The sequence below is a fragment of the Corythoichthys intestinalis genome, chromosome 7 (genome assembly GCF_030265065.1).
Source record: "Corythoichthys intestinalis isolate RoL2023-P3 chromosome 7, ASM3026506v1, whole genome shotgun sequence".
In the NCBI taxonomy this organism is placed as follows: domain Eukaryota; kingdom Metazoa; phylum Chordata; class Actinopteri; order Syngnathiformes; family Syngnathidae; genus Corythoichthys; species Corythoichthys intestinalis.
This window is the reverse complement of record NC_080401.1, coordinates 14498826-14522720: the sequence shown is the minus strand read 5'-3', so window position 1 is coordinate 14522720 and position 23895 is coordinate 14498826. Positions and strand designations below refer to the sequence as shown.

Below are 23895 nucleotides of genomic sequence, written 5' to 3'. Positions count from 1 at the left end.
AGTAAAACCAAAGCTATGATGTTTGGTAGCTTTAAAACTAATCTTGATTTGCATGTAATTATTGATGGTATCGAAATTGAAAATGTAGATGTGAATACATTTTTGGGTGTCACAATTGACAGTAAACTGACATGGAAACCCCATATCAGACATATAAAAACAAAAATTTCCAAGGGTCTCTCAATTATAAATAAAGTTAAACACTTCCTTGATGAGAACGCACTCCGCACTTTATACTGCTCTTTGGTTCTCCCATACTTCTCATATTGTGTTGAAGTCTGGGGAAACACTTATCAGAGCACGATAAATCCTTTAGTTACCTTACAGAAACGGGCCGTGCGGATCATCCATAAGGTCAGGTTTTTGGATCACACACATAATTTTTTTATTCAATCAAAGCTGCTAAAATTTAACGATCTTGTAAAGTATAATACCTCAATAATCCTCTATAAAGCATTCAATAAATTATTACCAATTAAATTGCAAAACTTTTTTACAATGAAAGAGAGAACTCATAACTTGAGAGGTAATGGAAACTTCAAAATACCAAAAATTCGAACAACTCGTAAATGTTTTTGTGTGTCTGTGTGTGGAGTGAAACTTTGGAATAATCTGGGAATGCAACACAAGCAATGCCAAACTAGCTACAAATTTAAAAGGTTATACAAACTTATGGTCTGGTCACAGTAAACTGATATAAGGTCTTCATTACATCAATAAATTGTCTTGGTATGAGTGCTGGTTGTTTCTTACCATTGCTGGTATATTGTCCGTGACCGTTGTTGGTATAGTTATTGTTGCCATTTATAATTTGTCGTCCTGTGTGTGTGGCGTTTACCATTGTTGGTATGGTTTTACTTTCATTTACCATGTTGGTATGAAATTGTTTTTGGTTTGGGTGTTACCTGTGGTAACTTCATCACAAGGGACAAAATTTGTTACAAAAATGTGTATGTGCAAAACTGTTTGGAGTGATTTTTTTGGTGGCCTACATTTTTGGAAGGAAGTAGCAAGCATTTTTTGTTCTTAATTAGATAAGAATAGGGGTGGGATTAAATTTTCTTCTTCCCACTCCTTTTCAGGCATGTAGTTCATGTTACAATGTTACTTAGCTTTGCTGCTCTTTTTGTTACTTGATTATATGAGCTGTATACATTTGTTGTCTTGACAAGGAATAATGGCCTGAAATAAACGAATGAAATGAAATGAAATGAAAAATTGTGTATATTGAATTGTTCGAAGGCCGTTAAATTGAATGGAGCCATAGAATACTTTGTAATATCAGCAAATATCATATCGTTTTCCAAAGAATAAATATGTGCATCGTTTTGTCATGAAGTTGGTGAATTACACTCCCAATTATTTGTTCTTTCAGAAGTTGCTATCAATCTGGTAGTTCTTCACATCATTTAGGAGCAGCTCTCAGTTTCAAAAGGTTTGGTAACCCCGTCCTACTGAGTGCCACTTTAGATACCCTATGGATTTTTAAAGAAGCTCAATCCACTCTGTAGCACTCACTTTCTGTTGCCTTTTATGTAGGCTTTACGGGATGATAGCCGGTTGTCCCTTAGTCTTTGCATGTTTGCTTTCCTTTCTTCCTCCACATTCCTGCATTCACCCTCATGCTTTCAAAAACCTAATCGCAAGTTCAACATTAATTTCCTCTTTCTCTCTCCTCATACATTGTCTTTTTCCACCATCTGTTTATGTCTCTTGTTTTAACATTTCTGGCATGCTAAAGAGAAATGGCCGGGCTTCCCCGTGTTGATCTGATGAGATTGTCGACCCATAAAGTATGTGTGCCAACAGCAGGTATAAGCCACCAACAGTCTGAAACAAAAAAAGTTAAGTGCTATACAACCTCGTGAAAGTCTCGTGAAAGGTGTAATTCACTGTCAGCGAAGCTTCTTTTCTATAAGGTTTCAAGAAGAGTTCTCATGTGCAAAACATTTGGCAGAAAATACTTCTGGTCTGGTTTCTGTCTCGTGACAAGAAGGCGATAAATTAGAGCAAACTTTTTCAGACCGGGGCTGGCTGGCTTCTATAGTTGAGTGTGCAATTGTCTTTTTCTCTCTGTGGTTTAACTCATCTCAGAAGAACCCATTCAAGTATTCCTCTCGTCTGATACCGTAGCTATGTTTTCATGGACGCTTTTATTCAGATTAAAAGCCTGATCAGAATACAAACGCTTCATGTACACACACGGAATATTCCAACCCGATTCAGCCCATTCCGATCAACATTCTATTCCGAACGAGAGCGGTGGTTTATGTCGATTAATTACCCGATCAGCGCCATTGAAAACATTTTATTCCAAATTTTAGGAACAAACGGTCTTTACTGCACATGTCTGTGACGTCACTGTATGCGTTTCTGTTATTCCCGGAAGATAGTGGAAGCAGAGCGAGCGGAAAATGTTCCTGGAGATAATAAATGCTCATAAAATTGTTGACTTAGTAGTAGGGGGAAAAATACACAAAATAATAGAGGTCGACCGATATGGGATTTTCAAATGCCGATGCCGATACAGAGATCGAAAAAAAATTTCAGCCACTTGCTGATATCCGAAGCCGGTTTTGTAAGCTGATATTTGATATATTATATTTACTATTTATATTTATATACTATATTTGATATATTTGATACACTCTTTTAAAAAGCACATAGATTTTGAAAGGCAATTAAAAAAAAAAAAAATTGGTTCAAGAGCTTCAAATTTACAATGACCTGAGACAAGTCTATGTCTGAGATTTAAAGGATTAATTCAGTCAAGTGCTACCAGATAAACAAACACAGCAAGAACAGTACATTATTTTCAAATAATTAAACCCACCAGGACATCACGATGAGATGTAGACAAGTGAGAGTGAGTTTAGGAGGATGCTCAATATTTACAAAACAGGTAAACCTGAAGCTTCCTGCAGCAGCCTGCCTTAAAGATGCTGCAGGGTCTTCCCAGGGTCCAGCCGTCAGTCACTGGCACCCACAGTTGCCTACACGGATGCCTGATCAAAAATGTTTTCATCGTTTTTTTGTTGTTGTTGTTGTTGTTGATGGCCAATGTGGGAAAAAAGTCTATATATCGGCCCGATATATTGGTCGACATCTACAAAATAACACTAACGCTTAATGTAGAAATGGGTGGAGCAACGTTTTGTTGACACAGAAGTCAGTGCGACTTCTTCTACTACTATTTCCGATGTATTTGGTCAAAAGTAGAAGGAGATATTTGGTCAATTTACGCACGTCAAAATAATTTGTTCTGACCAAAAGAGTGATGCAAAAACACGTAAATCCTAACCGGATCAATATTTTTAGTGTCCATAAAAACCATCATAATTCTAATCCCAAAACTGGTCGGATTAACTAAACATAACCATTGATGTCCAGGTTCTATCAACTCAACGAAGGCCAAGTAGTGGAATTTGAAGAATGATTACACAAGGATATAACAAATTGTGGGGAGAACTACCCCACACCTTAAATTGTGTTCAGTAAGATCCAAACCTAGTCTTAGCATTTAATAGGGCAGGAAACCGATATTTTCTCCAAACACAAACATGACATGCGAGGTGGTGTCGGGGAGAGTTGGAGCATATGTCATGTTTTCTTTGTCACAGGAGCTGGATGGGTGGGGGACAAGGAGGAGCGGAGGAAAGCAAACAAGCACATTTGGCGACAGGCGAAGATGATCTCACTGGCTAACTTCGCTTCCTCGCGCCATTGCATCCTCTGCAGGTTCAGAGGGAGAGGGAGTGAGCCGGTTCACCTCATTGACCTGTGCCTGGAAAGCTGCACGTGCAAAGCAATGGACGGTTGGGGGATGTGCATGCATGTTAAGGCGTTTACTGTGGGGCACCACAATGCACCTCTGTCCTTTAGCTAGTGTTGTAGCTCAGCTGCTCACATCTGGGTGCTTTTTACGAGAGGCCGCGAAACACAGGAAGTGAATGTGAGTGTGTGTATTTGTGTGTGTCGAGCCTGTGGGGGGGGGTGCGTGAGTGTTTGTGTGTGATGGAAAAGTAGAGCTTTATTGCTGTGTTGTGTCCTGATTAGCACAGCCCAAAGAGACTGGTGACAAGTCAGCCAATATTTTTAGATTCTGAATGTTCTCAAAATGTCAGTTGTGTTGTTTATTTTATGTCACATTATAATTGTAAAGTTGTTTTTCTTTTTTGTGTGTGTAATAACAGTGTTGTCCAAACTATCTCTGGTTGCATAGACCTATGATAACAACCAAAAATTGTACTTGTTGCCAGTGGCATAAAGATTTGTCGAATAATCACGCTAATCATAATCAAAACAGAATTTTTTATTACGGCATATTGTGACTACAATGTTGTGTTAGATGTCTGTATGTCAAACAAAACATATAATTACAGAGGAAGAAAAGTATATTATCTGATAAAACGTAAAGAAAACATTCAAATTTCTTGTCTGCATCAATAATAACAATGTAAGCAAATGGACCAGATGTTGAATAGCAGTCTAAGTATAATGAAATAAATCAAAGTTGTTTACATATTAAGCAATTTTGTAAGAAATGCAGACGTAATTATAACTGCAAGCGAATATTTTTGTAATACAAACAACTATTTGAAATGTCTAATATACAGTTTCAATATACTACAGTAGTATGAAAAAGTATCAGGACATTTTGGAATTTCTCACATTTCTGCATAAAATCACCATCAAATGTTGATCAGATCTTTGTCAAAATCACACAGATGAAAATACAGTGTCTGTTTTAACTAAAAACACCCAAAAATTTATAGGTTTTCATATTTCAATGAGGATAGCAAGCAAACAATGACAGGAGGGGGGAAAATAAGTAAGCGAACCATCTGCTTAAGGATACTTAAAGAGCCATTGAAATAAATTTTTACCAAACATTTTAAGTAAGATGTGTGCCCAATCACTGATGAGTGGCTTAAAGCTGCCCTGCCCACTATAAAACAAACACCTGGTAAGAAATGTCTTGACGAGAAGCTTTGTCTGATGTGCATCATGGCTCTGTCAAAAGAGCTGATATCAGTGGCACAGTCCAATATCTCACACATCAACTACATGTAAAACTATAGCCAAGAATGGTGTTTATGGGAGGACTCCACGAAGGAAGCCACTGCTGTCTAAAAAAATATATATATTGTTGCACGTTTAATGTTCGCAAAAAGACACTTGTACACTCCACAAAAGTTTTGGCAAAATGACTGATGAAACCAAAGTTGAATTGTTTGGGAGTAACACACAATGCCATGTGTGGAGGAAAAATGGAACAGCTCACCAGCATGAACACCTCATCCTCACCGTGAAGTATGGTGGAGGGAGCATCATGATTTGGGGCTGTTTTGCTGCCTCAAGGCGTGGACAACTTGCAACCATTAATGGCAGAATATTTGAAATGTTTACCAGGATGTTTTGCAGGAAAACCTGAGGCCGTCTTTCAGACCGTTGAAGCTCAAAAGAGGATGGATGCTGAAAAAAGACAATGATCCAAAACACAGAAGTAAATAAACTTCAGAATAGTTTCAGAAGAACAAAATATACATTCTGGAGTGGCCATGTCAAAGTCCAGACTTGAACCCAATTAAGATGCTGGGGCATGACCTAAAGACAGCGATTCATGCCAGACATTCCAGGAATCTGAAGGAACTACAGCAGTTTTGTAGAGAAGAATGGGTCAAGATTAGTCCTGATCGATGTGCCAGACTGATCTACAGCGACAGGAAGTGTCTGATTGAAGTTATTGCTGCCAAAGGAGGGGCCACAAAATATTAAATTTGATGGCTCACTACTAATGTTCCCCTTTCTGTCATTGTTTGCATGCTATCCTCATTAAAATACAAACACCTATAAATGTTTGGGTGGTTTTAGTTAAATAGCAAGACATCGTTTTTTCATCTGTGTGATTTTGACAAAGATCAAATCACATTTGATGGTGATTTTATGCAGAAATGTGAGAAATTCCAAAAGGTTCAGATACTTTTTCTTACTACTGTACACTTTTATTGTTGGACAATAATAGATAATTGTAGGGCATTTTACCCACTTTGCCGGTCTCAAATTTCACATGGATGGTCAACCTCCAGCATAATCATTTTTCCTATTCGTCCCGTACCATAGCATATGTATTTATAGTAAGAGGGTTGTAACGGATATAACACCAGTTTCACATTATAAAATGTCCTTCTTTACGTTCCCAAGGTCTACGGTGCTTATTTGCAGTAGCCCAGAAGCTTGTGTGTTTGCTGACAGCTGTTTCTCAGCATTAGGGCAAGAATGTTGATGGTAATGATTTCTTAATAATGGTTATAAGGCAACTGGGTTATAAAGACGACCCTCGACATTGTTCAGTACAGCTGCTCGACCTACTTTTCTGTCAAGGTGACATACAGCCTCCCACCCCGGGAACCTTCATCTCTCTCCAGGTTTTGAGTAACCTGACTCATAAACACGCCTTTGGCTGTTTTGTAAAAGAAAGAAAAAGTTTAAAATATATATATATATATGAATAAAACGTTCCTAGTTGTGTTGCTGTGGTGCTAATTTGCTCGAATGAGGCCCACATAGTATGAAGAAATTTGCATAGATTGCTAACACTAAACTGCATTGAATTTCCCTTTTACAGTATTATAGAGTCAGTCCAAAGATAGACATGGTCTTTTGGAATAACTAGAATAATGAAGTCTACTTATATTTTGTCCTAAAGCATCTGAGACACTGATAATTAATAATAAGCACCTTTGTAAACTTAAACTTTATACAAAAATATGAAGTGAGTCAAAACTTGAACAAGCTAAAAATGACAGGTAAATGAGCAATTCGCAAACTTGTTTGAAGCTAATATCTGAAAACAGGTGCAAAGATTGAAGAAACGGTTGCACTGAATAGCTGACAATATTAGACTCCTTTTCTAAATTCCACTTGTCCAATTTTTGGGGGGCCAGAGCTAAAAGCAAGCCCAAATACTTTGTACTTAGTAATTTGTTTAAAAAAATAAAAAAATAAATAAATAAAATTCCTTATGTCTATCCGCAACTTGCGTTTTCAATTTTTTTACCATTAACTTCAATGGCGCTGGAGTGACATTACTCACAATAATTTTTTAAATTGTGATTTATAGACCTGTTTTGCATATGCACCAATCGTTTTAAATGTCCAAATGTTTTATTGCGAATTTGCGATCAATATCTGCAATAAAAAAAGAATAACATACTATTTTTGTTTATTTGTACATTACAGTATTTCCTTGTAACAACAAAATCCGTGCCTGCCCTTCTGCATTCGGCAAATGATATATAATTTGTAATTTCACCTTATTTTGGTCACTCAAGTGGCCGGCATATCAATCTATAGACCCTACCCACCGACGTCACAAAACCACGTGCTCGCTGTGTGGTTCCGCCCACTTGTCCGTCATTTTGTCTCTGTATTAGCATTGTTTTCAATTGATCGAGGAATTTAAAATGCATTTCATGGAAAACCCGGTGTTTTCTGATGCCGTAAACTCACTGGATGTGTTGCATAAAAGGCGTTATGTGGAAAAACTTCGTTCTATACAGTCGCCAGATCCATATTTGATGCCCAAATCGATGTTTTTCGACCCACTGTCTTCGCCCTGTCTGCCTGACATCTGCTACGCTGATATTTACAATTATCTTGTCCACACAAAATCAGCCTATTCCCACGAAAATTTGAAAAACTTCAAGAGCTTGGAGGCTTATAAATACTTTGTTGCTGGTTGGGTGAAACAGGTCCTCGTTCGGCAGGAATCTATCTTGTGCTTGGAAAGGTGAGTTACGAAATTTTCAATTCAAAATCTTTTGTTATTGCTAACATCCACTGTCAAGTCTAATGTATTTCATGTCGTTTGTCAATGGAGTTAAGGCTTTTAATGTTTATATGGTTTAGCGATAGCACTCTCACTACATACATACGTGTATGTTGTCGGTGATTAGCCTAGCAATGATCTTAATTGTGGTTATTTGTCAGCCCCGTAGACGAGGCCAGTTTCTTTCACTTGGTACCAGCTAAATATTATTAAAAAAATAACGATGGTGGAAGAAAGGGAAGTCACAAACATCTTGAATTTGAAACTATGTCGTACTACGTCGTATGTTGTCGGCGATTAGCCTCGCAATGATCTTAATTGTGGTTATTTGTCAGCCCAAAACCCTCTAAGTATATCTTAAATGCATCTTACCGGATATAAAATGACTACTACATAGTCTGTGGTGATTTTTTTGGTGCCCAGTTTTCACGTCGAATTGCAGCCGTCCATTTCGCTCTCCTCTTTGGATCCCTTGGAATACGGTAAAACTTCAAGTCTCTCCTTCCATCTTCTCTGTTAGTGCAACCAACAGCCACACACGCCTTCACCATTTTGATTGTTAATGTTAAGGAGCAGAAAAACACGCCGTAAATAGGAGAAATGTACGTAGCCATAACAGGTTAACACTATGTTTTGACGGACAAGTGGGCGGTACCATTCAGGAGAGCGGAGCTGTGACGTCACGTGGGTAGGGTCTATACCTCACGTCATCACAGGCTGACAGGTTGTTGTAATTTTGTCCACGAATGATCAATGAAGTGATAAGAACAATCATCCAATCTTATCTACATCTCATCGACGTCGTACTGAATCCATTTTAGGAGATTCCGTGGGTTCTTCTGGCTTGTTTTCGCAGTTTTAACTTCGTTAACACCCTGCTAACTTCAACCGCAACTCATGACTTTTTCTCTAAACCAGAAGTTCAAGGCAGGCATTGTCCAAGATGGCGCCACCCATATTTTGCTCAGGAAACTTGTCTATATGCTGAAAAAATTGGTTATCCCTGAAGTACTATGAGTTATTTTGATTAATCTGGCTCTGTTGTGGTTTTTTCTTAAACCCAAGGGTGTGATCAAAGAGAACCATTTTGAAAACATGGACAACATTAACATGGCCGTGGTGACAGAGCTGCAGAAAATTCCAGAAGACCCTTTCAAGAAGTACATAAAGTTGCGGCAGAGATAGCTGGAAAATTGCTTTAGAAACTGTTCTGTAGGAGGATTAGCATATAGACTATTGTACAGGAACCACTGAATCTTGGTTTTCCCTGTTACCAAGACCATCCATCCATGTTTATCTATTTCTGCCTAAAAATGTCAGTTATGACTTCTTGTTGACACTGTTATAACAAATCCTTGTTTCCAACTCTACATTCCCCATGTTCATAAATCAAGGTTCACAAAAGGCATATGGGGGTCATTAAAATTAAACCTTTGATTTGGATCCAGGCCCTCTCTCAGCTCACAAATGTTCCTCTGGATGACTGGACAAAGACTCCCTGACGCCTAACCTTCGAGTATCATTCAAACTGCTTGAGAAGCTAGATAAGAAAATGTAACCATGATACACAGACCACAACCGCGGACAAATTAAATTGGCTCACATCATAGCGACATCTCAGTATTTTTCCCTCCACTCCCTGCAAAACGAATAAACTGGCTCCATAAATCACAGCGGTGGTGGGCGAGGACTCAGCGCGTGTGAGTGAATGACAGTATAGCAGATTTCTTCAAAGCTCACTGAGCTTTAATTTGTCGCTTCACTTTCTGTGCCCTTTGACCCATTCTGGAACTTGACTTGATACCGCTTGCTAAAGCACTGACGCTGCAAGAGATCAGTGTGCATCCTGCTGTACAGGTCAGAGGCTGTCTCCACCCCATCCTTCATGGCCTTCCTCATGAAGGAGGTCATCTTTAGTTTGGACTGAAACAGATATTTCTTTACGCTCGCTCTGCATGTGTGCGCGCACCCAGCTTGTGTTTCTTTTTAAATTCATGTAATATAAGATTCAATATACATCCATGAGTGAAATTTTGCGAGCTTGGCATTTGCACGCTTCACGTGGAATGTCAGCATGTGCAAAGGGTCTGGCTGGAAGCCAGGCACGACTGACGAGCTGATTTTGGCCTACTTAAGCAGTGAAGCCAAACACATTAAATACCACTTAATAAACACATCACCATATACTTTGCATGCTCCCTGGGGTTAAAATATTTGCTAACACCCTCCTCATTTAACTATTGTTTGAACCCTGAACTAATACTCCTAAAACTATTTTGACTTTTTGCACCTCACCACATAGCCTACATGTACTGTTCCTTAAATAGGTCAATGTATCTGGTGGGAAATAAAACTGTAGTGTTGGGAAAAACACTATTTCATAAGTGGCTGGGCCGGTTTGACTTGTGTGAAGAAGAAAAATCATTCAATGATATGCTCACTGTGGGAAAAAATAGTTCTAAATCTTAAATCCTAGTTTGACTACCCAAGCGGAATGGATTGTGTTCAACCTTAGTGGTTCCAATTCATGTTGACATTCTTTGGCCCCCTATGAAGAGGCGATACCTCTCAAAAGTATCTTAATCATCTGATCCAATCGAAACGTATTCTTAGACCGTAAGAAGTTTGGCCAAAGTGGTGCAAACTTCATTAAAACACAATGAAACGCATAGATACCTACACATACGCATGGAACCAATGAAAGACTGAATATAAAGGAAAGCATTGCTGGGAAAGGCAGGTAGAGAAATAGATTTTAAAAAGTAATGTAAAAAGTCCCAACAATGGAGCAAGTCCAATGTCAAGATCTCAATAATTAAGATTTTATATTTGTAGATCACAAAGTTAAAAAATAAAATATCATATAGAGCAGGGATTAGGAATCTTTTTGACCGAGAGAGCCAAAACACTCGACATATTTTAAAATATGATTCCACAGAGCCATACAGTATGTGTTTGTCTATATACAGTGAGGAGCAGAAGTATTTTCAACCCAATGATTTTGCAAGTTCACCCACTCAGAAAATAGCTAGAGGTCTCAAATTTCCAATAATAGATGCATTTCCACTTGTAGAGACATGATCTAAAAAAAATCCAGAACTCACATTGTATGATTTTTCAATAATTTATTGTAATTTACTGGGGTTCATAAGTACTAGTATTTGTACCCCTGAGAAAATAAGTGCTAATATTTAGTGGAGAAGCCTTTGTTTGCAAGTACAGAGGTCAGACGCTTTCAGTAGTTCTTCACCAGGTTTTCACATATAGAAACAGGAATTTTGGCTCATTCCTCCACACAAATCTTCTCTAGGTCTGTCAGGTTTTGGGGCTGTCGTTGAGAAACACGAAGTTTCAGCTCCATCCAAAGATTTTCTATTGGATTGAGGTCTGGAGACTGGCTAGGCCACTCCATAACCTTGATACGCTTTTTACGCAGCCACTCCTTGGTCAGCTTGGCCGTGTGTTTCGGATCATTGTCATGCTGGAAGATTATTCGGATCTTTGTCATTTTAGAAGATCCAGCCACGACTCATCTTCAAGTCTCTGACTGAGGGAAGGAGGTTGCGGCTCAAAATCTGACAATACATTTCACCATTCATCCTCTGCTTTATACAGTACAGTCGTCCTGTCACCTTTGCCGAAAAACAGCCCCAAAGCCTGAGGTATCCACCACCATACTTCACAGTGGGGATGGTGTTCTTGGGATTGTACTCATCCTTCTTCTTCCTCCACACACGACAAGTAACGTTTGGTCAAAAAGATCTACCTATTTCTCATCTGACCACATGACTTTCTCCCATGACCCCTCTGCATCATTCAGATAGTCCCTGGCAAATTTCAGATGGGCTTTCACATGTACTGGCTTCAACAAGGGAACCTTCTGAGCAAAGCATGATTTTAAACATCGCATTGCAGTGTTCTACTGACATTAGCCTTTGAAACTGTGCATCCAGCTATCCTCAGGTCATTGAACAGCTCTACAAGGAGATATTTTACATGGAGCCCCAGTCCGAGGTAGGTAATCAGTCACGCTTAGCCTCTCCATTTTCTAACAATTGCTGCAACTGTTGATCTATTCTCACCAAGCTGCTTTCCAATTTTCCCATAGCCTTTACCTGCTTTGTGGAGCTCAACAATTTTCCCTCTGCTGTCTTTCGAATGCTCTCTACAATTTTTTTTTAAAGACCTCTACCTATTTTCTAAGTGGGTGAACTTGCAAAATCAGAAGGGGTGCAAATAACTCTGCTCCTCACTGTATATATATTTACATATTCTGTTGCAAGCGCGTCCGAGTCGGCTTTGTGATCACTGTTTTTTTTTTTTCGTGAGTGCATTCGAGCGCATTATGCGGAAGCAAGAGTTAGGGCACGCTAGGCTTTTATGAGCAGTCGCCGAGTTGATTGATATAAATCTTTAGAAAACAACAACGAAAGCCTGACATCGTTGCTTGGTATGTTATAACAGATGCACACTCACCACTTGGAAAATAACAAATAGAATCATTGTGTGGCACTGAATATATTTCCTGGAAGTGGAAACCACAAACAGGGAACTTGTAAATAACAGTGGCCGAGACAGGTGGAGCCTTTCGGGGTAGCTGTTTTGTGAGTCTCGCTTTTGACAGGTGAAAAAAAGTCATGGTAGTCAAACTGATTGCGCACCCCATGACTTGAGGTACCACGCAGTTCACTTTTGTGGTTTAATTTTCCCCTACGCATTTTTAAATAATTCAGATTGCTTGGCAATGAGTTGAGAGGGGCCAGCGGAGACTTAAGGCGCAAGACGAGCTCTGTACTAACGCCCATCTCCATGCAATCAGCAACGGGAGGACCACCAATGGGCACTGAATTGAAGCAAATTATTGCGACGTATGTTTGAAGGTCCAAGAAAAATGTGTGAATGGACCATCAGCTCATTACAGCTCGTTCATGTCAAACGAGCCGGCCGGTTCCACATTTAAAATTAGGGGTTGTAGGAGAACCAGATGCACTCATTAAAAGAGCAGGATATGGCTCGTGGGACAAAGGTTCCCGACCTCTGATTTAGAGCAATAAGAAATTGTATTAGATGTGTGACAGTTATTTTTCAAAAATGCCTTGGGTCATCAAGTTGCAAAATACCAAATTCAAATCGCCAGTCCTACAGAAATAAAATTACAGTCCCGTACTTGATTACTCTGCAGGTTGGCATTTCCTGTGGTTTTGCGATAAGTGGGATGTCAACTCACCTCCACCTCCTGCTCCACAGCTGGAAGAGAGCTGCCCATTAGAACAGGTGCACATATTGGGTCTAGAACAAAAGCCATCACCACAGGAGTTCCTGCAAATTGCTGTTGGTTCAAAGGACAAAGTGGGGATGTCATCATTTTGTACATTGTGTAAGGCAGCAATAGAAACATGTTAATGTCTCCTCTGGGCTCTTTTTGATCAGAGTATAGAGGATTAATGGACAGTGGAACTTACGGACAATACACTGGTTCCCGCCTGGCAGAGTCTTCCAGCCAGGGCAGCAGTATGAATGAAATCGAGAGCCACATACGTTGGGTCTGATACACATTAAGAAAGAGAAAACAAGTTAGAAATCAGCCAACATATTTCAGGCAAACCCATAAATAAATAGGCAGTGTTGAGTGTTAGGTTCAGAACGAGCCAACATCTCCTTGGCTTATGCTTTTAGAGTAAACTAAACAAACAAGCCCTCCCCATTGATGCATGATAGGATTCCAAGAAAAGTGATCGTGAGAGGAATGAACTTCTCAGGTTTTTGTCCATCACTGGCCAGCTGCTCCCCCCAACAATCAGATCTGAGTCTGCTCAGTTGACAGATGTAACCGTCATCGTAGCCTATAGAGCGTTTGATTGGTTTTGGCCACAAGCTCCCCTCTCAGGAAACAGCAAAACCACATTTGCAAATGACTGACATTACTCACACACACAAAAACACATTTAGGCTTTACAAACCAATAAAAGAAGGATTCTTTATCATCCATGTGCTTTGTGGAATAAAAAAAAATCCCCCTCATGCATCAACCCTAAAACCCAATTCCAGACGGAATACAGAAGTAAATGCACCGTAGCAATCTGAAAAGATTACAACAGTGTGGTTGTGCTAATGATACCCATCAAGAGATTTCAAAGCATGGGTGAATCTGTGGTCATTTATGTTGTGGTCATTTCTTTGCATTTAGTACACCCATGATTTTAGTGATCACAGACTGGTCAATTGGAATAGACACTCATTTTGATGCCTCTGGTAAAGTACTTTTAATTTGACCTAGAAATCAAACTTACACATAAAGGTTTCTCGCCCTTAAGATATCATTGATGATGATCTTTTTAGGCACCCAATCTAGGACTCTCACCTTCTTGTATCTTTGGAAAGTTACTGCATGTAATTAAGACACTAAATGAGATATATAGCGTAATTACTAACCAAACTCCAACCCCATTAAAGCCAAAACCTTCAAGGAAATTATGCCTCTAAAGTAATGGAAACCTCTAAGTTTTAAGAATTCCAAGAACTGAGTGTGTCTCAGTAACGACGAATCAACTCTGTGGGCCTATTTTCATTTTCACACCAATCTAGACGAGATTTAGGTTGCGCCAATAAAAGTGGGGTCTCAGACCAGGCTTTTGTCAACCTCGCTGTGCCAGTATACTCAGTTAACCGAGCCGTCTACCTAACACATAAAGAGTGGTTTGCATTGGCACGAAAATCCACGTACGTCACATTTTACGCCGTAGCGCACATGCACAACGTATGAAAATATGGCCCGATGCCAGTGCGGAACTAATGTGAACAGGGCCCGTTTGCGATTAATATCAATGGGTTCCTTGAACGGAGGGGAGATGGGGGGGGGGCTAGTGGCCAATCACTCACGGGCCCCTTGAGGTGACCGTCTGAACGTCGGGTTCTGGCAGAGTTATTTTAACACTTAAAACACTATATTCAAGCTCTGCGCATCATTGTGTGTTTGTTTTGGACCCTCCCCTTGTTAAACCACCCTCTACTCCTGCGTGCAGCCGATGGATGGATGGATGGATGGATGGATGGATGGATGGATGGATGGATGGATGGATGGATGGATGGATGGATGGATGGATGGATGGATGGATGGATGGATGGATGGATGTATGGATGTATGGATGTATGGATGTATGTATGTATGTATGTATGTATGTATGTTTGGATGACACATTCCTAATTTCAAATTAAGTTGAAAACACATGAAAGAGAACTATTGTCCTTAAAACTGGTTGTTCATCCAAATTTTCTCTTTTGAACCGACATGTTATGTTTGGAGGACATATTTATAAACTAAACACTCCATATCTGAGTATAAGTCCAAACCAGTAAACCAGCAAAACAGAGACATTAAAGACCAAATGTGAAGTAATTTCATAAAATGCCAAATAGGGTCACAATTAAAGTAATTAAACATTGTCCAACAAATAAAGCATGAAAAAATAATTTATATGTTGTATATTTGACAAAATAATCGCGTTTCCGAAGTTCGAGCCTGAAAGGGGAAGAACCCGGAAGTGACACGTCACACCGAGAACAGCGATAGCAGCGTTCCATACAGCCGCCATACAAAGCCCTTTAAACAATGATTCAAAGAGCGATATAAGCGACAGATCGAGCGCGAGTGAGGAGATCCAAGTTTTTGAGGAGTTGGAGGAAGAAGAGGAGGTTGGAATTTTATGTTGGACCGTACATGTATTAGCCAGACGCTAATCAGGATGCAAACAATGTGCCCAGACTACCTGACATGGAATGGAGACAAGACCCATCGAGAATACAAGATTGGTAAGATATAGGCTGTTATTATTTTTATGTTTTGAAGCATGTCACGTAAATAAACCACCTACTATTGCCTGGGATAAAAGAAAAGTTTTGACGAATCCCCGATCATGTTGTGGAATGAACAGTAGAAGCTAGCGACGTTAGCTTTTGTTTACCTGATATGTTTCGGCGAACACTTCCGCCTTCGGACCATCTGAAGAAGGCGGAAGTGTTCACCGAAACATATCAGGTAAATAAACCACCTACTATTGCCTGGGATAAAAGAAAAGTTTTGACGAATATATAAGTGTAGGCAAAATGAACTCAATACAACTATGATCGGGGATTGCCACGAGTTTGCTTCTACAGTTTATTCCACAACACGATCGGGGTTTTGCCTCGAGTTACCTTTCGGCTAACGTTGCTACCTTCTACTGTTCATTCCACAACAGTTGGCAGCTCTGCGTTAACAAAGTCATCAGTCATCTATCCAAAAATCACACTTACTTTTTTGCAAATCCTTGATCATAAGTAGACAGCAGAACAGGTGTTCGGCCATTCCTTACTACGCGGCGAAACGTCTACACAATGCTCAGCGCGATCGGTTAAAAGCGGCGAGTACTCACTATTTTTGTTCTTATTTCGTTTTTTAGAACCTTTTCATTGCCTCAAAAATACTTTTTGCATGTATTAACCTCTCATACTTTTAACTATTGTGTTTTTTGTGTTAGCTTTGAGGCAGTTGACCACATTAGTCATGTAGCATATTTAAACCGTCCTTATTTGATGTAACTACATTTAAGTATTTTCTTAAGGCAATTTTTTAGTACCTTCTGCCTGTATGCATCTAAACAAGACAAGTTTAGAGCGCACGGTAGTACTTTGGTAGTCAAATTCAACTAATGTAGGACGTTTCGCCGATGTAGAAGATTTTGGCAGAACACCAGTTGAGGAAGCAGGCATCTTTGAATTATTTGTAGCAGAGAACAATACTCGATGATGGCGTGAAATTCATTCGCTTCGTGCGAAAAGTCCATTTACGTGCCCTGCTATCCTTTGGCCACTCATACAACTTTTCTTTAAATTGAAAACAATACATCGCCACACACCGCGGTGGCATCTTACTGAGAAGCAATGCAACAATACTGTTCTATGGCGGACTTCCCTCGCAGTTCTCGGTGTGACGTCATTTCCGAAGATTGTCCAAGAAAAGCATTTTCGTTGTCAAGGGCGTTGCTATGGGTTAAACAAAGAATCTGGAAGGGTTGCGTTAAAAAAAATAACGAAAATATGCTTATAATTGTTTAGCCATTGATATTATTCAAAAACATGGTTGGCCAACCTTACTTCACATTTGGTCTTTAAATATATGGCAAGCTTCCAGTGCAGTGCAGTGTGGAAGCTTGAACCTTTAATGCTTAGTCAGCAAACCACATTACCATATGGCAAAGGGTTGTTAAAATACAGACAAACAGGTGGACAGGCATTGAGAGGAATTTTCATTTTGGAAAGAGAGAAAGCAGCGGGGGGAATCAAGAGGAGAAGGTAGCAGTGGATTCTTTAGGACAATGGCCAATGTTAAAACATGTGCATTCGAAAGTGTGAAGCGAGTGACAAGGACCTGGCAGGGGAAGGACGTGACGGTGGGAAAGGAAAAGGAACAGAGGATAAATGGGAGGGAAAGAAAAACAAGTTGAAGTTGAGAAGAGGAGGAAGCCACAGGAGGAGTGGAAAAGTGAGATATTGAAAGGAGAAGCTGGAGTAGAGTCTTGGTCAGAGGTCAACTTTCTAGGGCACAACCCAAACATGCTGTTAGGGTCCAATGCAATGCACAGAGCATTCCACCACTAAATGAGGTGACTCCCTCCTCCTGTTTCTCCAGTGTGCAGAAACTATTCCACTGTTAGAGACTGGGAGGATGTTAATATATGACGGATTATATGTGCCTGACCCTGAGGTGTTCTCATTTGTTGATCTTCCTCTGTCCCTCCCCAGGTCAGTGCCTGCTCTCGCGGAGCTTTAGAGGGCCCACTCCAGTCAAACAGAATGAAAGACAGACGTAAAAAAAAAAAAATAAGAAGAAGAAGAAAGAAAGAAAGAAAGAAAGAAAGAAAGAAAGAAAGAAAGAAAGAAAGAAAGAAAGAAAGAAAAGAAAAAGTTGATGCCCCAGGGGTTTTTTCAATACAGAAATGTCGCACTATTCCTAAGGCTCAATCTAAAGAAGATTAACTATGTACGTCCAAGTTGTGACCTTTGAAGACTGCCTCTTGGCCCGTAAATGTCTCGTTAACTGCCATTAATCGAAATAAAAGAAAAATGGCTGCACAAAGTACATGGAACACAGTGTCCTAAGTGTCTGTTTATTATAGGCCTTCTGAGTCACACAAATACTACAATCATGAAGTCTAATAACTATGTTGATATGCCATAAGTGTCAAGCGGTTGTATTATTTCAACATAGAAGAGATACACAATTGCATGTATTTTTCTAAACACTATTTGAGAAAATTGGTATGTGTAAAGTCTAAGATCTTTGAGTTCAGCTCATCAGTAACTGGTAAAAATACACAAAAAGTGTGTTATATATTCATCAGGGTCAGGGGTGAGCCAGAGTGGGATACACCCTGGACTGGTTGCCAGCAAATCGCAAACCATGTTTGCATTTTAAAGGGAAAGCCAAGACCTGGTATAAACGACCCTCATGTAAAACGTGTGGTCAAAGTATTTAAGCATGCAAAATTGTGAATTTCTGTGACCTGACACCTGAGAAATGACACGGCTTAAAGATGCAGCCATTTTGTGATGTCAGGTATACCCATGTGCATGCACACTGATAGACTTGAGCACAGGAGCATATTTTATAAAGGTATTAATGGCATAATGAGGAAGGGCATTCAATTTGGGATGCTCACATTTGGTTGGCTAAAATTGTAATGGCATTGATTAGTGGTGTCAACAATAATCGAAAGACACTTTTTTATGCACACAAAGGCAACACAAATGTGATCCTTTTGAATCTTCTCCTCTGTGTGTCTGCAAAACCGCATGTTTTTTTTTTTTAATATTAAACTTTCCCAGCGTTATTTCGTTGTGCAAATGCTTCTATAATGATCACAAAAATATGTAGACTATTTAAACATTAAGAAACATGTGTTTTTTCTGCCATCTCGAAGAAATGAAAATAAATTGCTGCTGCTGCGTTTTTGTTTTTTTTTCCGCGTCACTCCAAGCCGGGTCGGGCTTCAATACCAGCGGGCCGTGTCGGGTCAAGCTGGATTTTTTAGGCCCCATCTAACCTCTACTATCTCTCTGCTCTCTCAATTGCAAAAAAAAAGATATTTCCTCATGTTGAAACAGATTGTTATGGCTGCTAAAATGCTGCTGCACTTCATTTTAATTCATTATTTTTTATTGTTATGTGGTAGTTACTGATTGCATTTCTAAGTTGATTGCACATATATAATGGGCTAGGCCAACATTTTACTTTTGTTCTACATTGCAATTTAGTTGGATGTTTTGTTTGCAACTTAACTGATCCCTGGATTGATATTGCGCTAAAGATGCTGCTGCACTACAATATTTTCTTTGTCGCTTTCTTTAATATTTACTTGAATATTTTTATCGATGGGTTGTTGTGACTAAAATACAGTGACTGTTATTACTGATTTTGCACAGGAGTTCAGATGTTGCACTGTGTGAAAGGCTGCTACTGTGTGTAAAAAAAAAAGAGAAAGCCCTGGTCTCATTCAAAGCACCAATTAAATGCTGTGATCTGTTTTTTTTTTTTTTTTTTTTTTAAATATATATCTAAAAGTATTTTCATTTGACTTTAACCAGGAGTGACACAAGAGCCAATAAAAAGTTGTTTAATGTCTGACCGCTTGTGTTGCCTCATGATTCACGAAAAATATGCTTTGCTTTAGAATTTTAATGCATCCCAGGCTTTAAGGCATCGCGATGCATTGCCGAATCGAACCGAATCGAATCGTGACCCTCTGAATCGAATCGAATCGAATTGAATCGAATCGTGGCCCTCCGAATCGTAATCGAATCGAATCGTGAGGGCAGTACCGATGCACACCTCTAGCATTGATAAAATGTGTGCCCCCATGTCGGTGGGCACTTCCTGGAAATACTGGCTTTTATTTCTGCTGTTCTTCAGCAATAGATAGCAGAAAAATATTCTTTTTTTTTTTTTTTCAGTGAATAACACATGATGTATTCCAGTGGGATAGACATGATGAAAGTGTTGTCTTTCTCTTTATTCCTCAAAGATTTTAGGTCACAAAACAACTGTCCTTCATTAACCACTTTCTCAGAAGACTACGGATTAAAATTGACAAGAAAAAGAATCAGTGCTGTATTTCATATTGGGGAACTGTTTATCTTTGCTTAAGGCCATTAATAGCTGTTCTGTAATGGTAAACATGAAATAATTCTGATATTGTACCTTCTTCTTGTTTCCATGAAATTCCGACAGCTTTTCCAGCACAGTTACAGAATTAGAAAGTGCAACATTGGCACAGCTTGAGGGTCCGTCCACTTATATTCGATTCTACAGGGTCAAAGATTAAAGCGGTTGAGAACAGCCTCTATGACTAAACAATAAGGGCAGCCATGCAGAATGACCAAAGTTTTCCCGGAAAGACAAAAAGGGCAGACGTTTAAGTCAGGTGCCTGCATACCCTGCATGTGCTAGTGCCGGTCGCCCGGTCAAAGGTCAAAAGTCATCAGCCTGGTATTCAAACCAGGTTCAGCCTTACGTATTCATAGTGGCCTGAAGCAACACTTGTGTCAGTTGGTTTGCTCTTAGATGGCATTGAGGAGGATTGAGGACTACATAGAAAATGAACCAGATGGTCGTGAGGAAGTTGGATACCCATAAAAGGTTAAAGTACTTCACAACAGTAAAATACTCTTTAACAGCAACACAACCAGAACCAGAGCTGTATCCCTTGTGTAGCAATTTACTAAATAATGTAGTCCAAACCAGTGATCCGAACTTTTTTGCACCACAGACTGGTGTTATATGGGCCCTTTCTTTTTTCACAGACCGGCAATGTGTGGGAGAAAAATACTTTCACGATTGGAGAAGAAGTCATTACACCTGCGACCATGGATATTTGCCGTCAAGTTTTAGGAGAGGCTGTTAAAAAAGGTTGATTCTGCGTATGTTGAGTTCCATTTTCCCTGGATTTAATGTTCGTTTTTAGCCCCGTCGCGTTATTTTATATTTACTGGTTTTTTGGCTTCAGCAATATGGTTTGCCACGAGGTATGATGCTCTCAGTGCATTTGCTTATATTTATGTAGAATGGACTTAGTCCTCTGGCTCAGCAGGTGGCCTTTTACCCATTAAAAAGCTGTCCAAAGACGTCTATTTTCAGTCATCTTCACAAATGTGTGGGCTTATTATTTCTAGGAACAAATTTGATGCCCCTTCAACATTATCGAGGATAAGCCCACATAGATAGCTATTTGAGCAAAACGACCGGACGTACCCTGTACGCCATTGCGGAGTTGGCTGCTCGAAGCACACAGCCAAAGCAGCTAACGTTACTGTTTACCTTGACTGACGCTGGGCTGCTATAGGTGTGCAAACACCCCAGTAATGGCGGCCACCCACTAGAGGGCGACGTACAAAAATCTCGGATTAGTTGATGGAGTAAACAGGCATATTAATGTGTCAAGAGGCACAGGCCAAGTTGATAACATTAACAAATTATTTATTATTTCTCTACAGCTCATTTGCAAATGCCTGGCCTGGTGGTTGTGGATCACTGGTCCAAAGCAATCTGGTGTGCCGTGAGAGATCATCAGGTGTGCTGCAAGAAATTAATCAATATCGCATTTTTTTACGTCATCGGGCGGAGTTGCAGTAGGAAGGAAGGAGTAGGTAGAAGATTGCGGTCGTGTGCAGATGAGCGAGGTTTGCTCTTGTCGCGTTCAAGAACTGCTCGGACTTCTAGCCATCAATCACCTTATCCATATGTGATGACCATCAATCCTCCCCTCTGTGTTTTATTCCAATGTGTTTTATTCCAACACATTGTGGAAGACAGCAAAGGGGCTGATGGCTAGAAATTCGAGCAGTTCTTGAACGCAACACGAGCAGCTATCCAACAGCACCATGGTGCCAAGCAAGTTTAAACGTCATCTCCAAACTAAACTTCTGTCGCTTCAAAACAAGTCGATGGACCATTTTGTTCGCCTTTGTGAAAACACAGAGAAAAGGCTACTTTTTTTTTAGAAAAACTACAAAGATAAATTAGAGATTAGATTAAGTCCTCAAAGCCAGTTACCTTGTTGCTGAACTTGTTGCCAAATCCAAAAAGTCCCACACTGTGGCAGAGACATTAATACTACCTGCCTGCAAAGCCAGCCTGCAAAGCCATTGTCAGCGAGATGCTTGGCCCTGATGCGTTTAAAGACATTGCTAAAGTTCCCCTGTCTGCTAACTTTTTCAAGCCTAACTGCTATTTAAAAAAATAAAATAAAAACAGAGAGAGACTGAGTGCTGTTGAAGAAGATTCCTGCCAGGATATCGGCTTTGTGTTCATCTAAACAGGCTCAAGTTTCACACTGAGTAAGTATAAATATTGAGAAGTTATTTAAAATTAAAAATGATTTACAGAAAGTAATTTTGGAACATTTTTGGTTTTTGGTGTGCCGCGACATCTTTTCCAATGTAAAAACGTGCCGTGACTCAGAAAAGGTTGAAAAACACTGGTCTAAAGTATTCAAGCAGCTGTGCCTTTATTCCTTAGTAATTTATGGCATTTACGTGCAAAATTGAGACAGAAAAATACCCCAAATTTAATTAAATGTCATCTTATATCTAATATAAATTCCTTCTGATCAATACTTGCGTATTGCAGGTTTGGGGTAGAAAATGAACCATTTTATGGAGTCTGATTGCATTTTATTTTCATTACAAAAATATATACAGTACATTAACAAAAATGGTAATGCAAGGAGAAGATTATCCATCCAACCATTTTGTGCTCCTACTGATGTTTCCCAATTCTTTACTTTGTGGACTGACTGACTGACTGACTGACTGACTGCGAAGTCAACTAACTTCTAAGGCGTCTCCCTTCAGCAAGATTTGGTGAAGCTGGGTCGTTTTACAAGGATGTTGGTTGCCAAGAATGAACAGGAATTTTGAGTAGCTATAGAAAAAAAGTGACTTTTAATGAGAAAATGTGGCACTTTTTATGAGGTTTTAGTCAGCAGTGAAGGCAGAGGTTTTTGGTCAGCAATGTTTCAAAAGAAGCTGTAAATGACTCGCTGTGTGCGATATTGATCGAAAAATTGCTACCGTGTGCTCCACTCAGACTAGAGTTTAGTCCTTTGAAGTGTGCGATGACATCATTGGTTGAATAGTCGGACATGAGCATGTCTGTTAGTGGCAACAAATCAGAGCCAAAACATTCTCAAGACTATGTGATTATTTTATGAATATGGAGTTTATTATAGCAAATAAAAAGTAGCCAAATAAAGGGGAAACCCTTTGTCTTACAAAAAGTAACCCCAAATTGCCTGCAGAACTCTAGTAACAAATGCAACGCTATAGCCAAAATAATGCACAAAGAATTGGTCTTTTGTTTAGATTGCAATGAAAGGAAAGTTTAAATTATCTATTAATTGTAGAAAATGTTCAATCTTACAGGTTAGGCTATGTTCTTTGACAAGAAGTCATTTGATGTAGTACAGGAGGTCATTTCTTAGCACAAATTCAAAGATTGATCATGATTTACTCAGGAGAGTTGTTCCCACATACTACATCTGTATTATTGAGGAAATACATAGATCCCTTCAAAAAGTGTCCAGACATTTTCCCTCTAAGATCCAACAGTATTGTCTTTGATTTATTTTTTTTTTCTTTGTGTGTGTTTGTGTTTTTTATATGCTGACTTAATGTTGACAGTAATGTAATAGCTACTGTACAGTATTCAAAGATTAGTATGATGAACTAGTTTTAGGCCACTATAGTCAAAACGAGATGGTATTGGGACAATGCAGGGGGATGGGATATGTAAGATTTTGTAAAAGGCACATAACTTAACCCATACATGCATAAGTGTGTCAAAAATGAGCCGGAGACGTTGTTGTCTTGAAATATCTTCGTAAAGAAAAATTGTTATCGTTTTATATTCCAGGTATTCCTCAAAAAACATATTTTTATTAATATAAGGTCATTCACGTTTTCAAAAATTTGAAGAGATTTTATGTTTTGTATCACTACCTCAAGCGTTGATTCATATCAACTTTGACTGT

At 39.4% G+C, this 23895-nt stretch overlaps 1 protein-coding gene across 2 annotated transcripts in view; it reads right to left on the bottom strand.

Annotated features, from left to right (window-relative positions):
* The window catches only part of fbn2b (fibrillin 2b), a 139099-nt gene that overhangs the window by 97789 nt on the left and 17415 nt on the right, over positions 1–23895 (bottom strand). The window contains exons 3-4 of one of the 2 annotated variants that reach the window (XM_057841188.1): positions 13294–13376; positions 13059–13160 (exon numbers count right to left, since the gene is read on the bottom strand). In XM_057841188.1, the coding sequence (XP_057697171.1) occupies positions 13059–13160; positions 13294–13376 (185 nt within the window). Of the gene's footprint in view, positions 1–2833; positions 3144–13058; positions 13161–13293; positions 13377–23895 lie in introns of those variants that run through there. The other variant, XM_057841189.1, reaches the window with a different exon arrangement.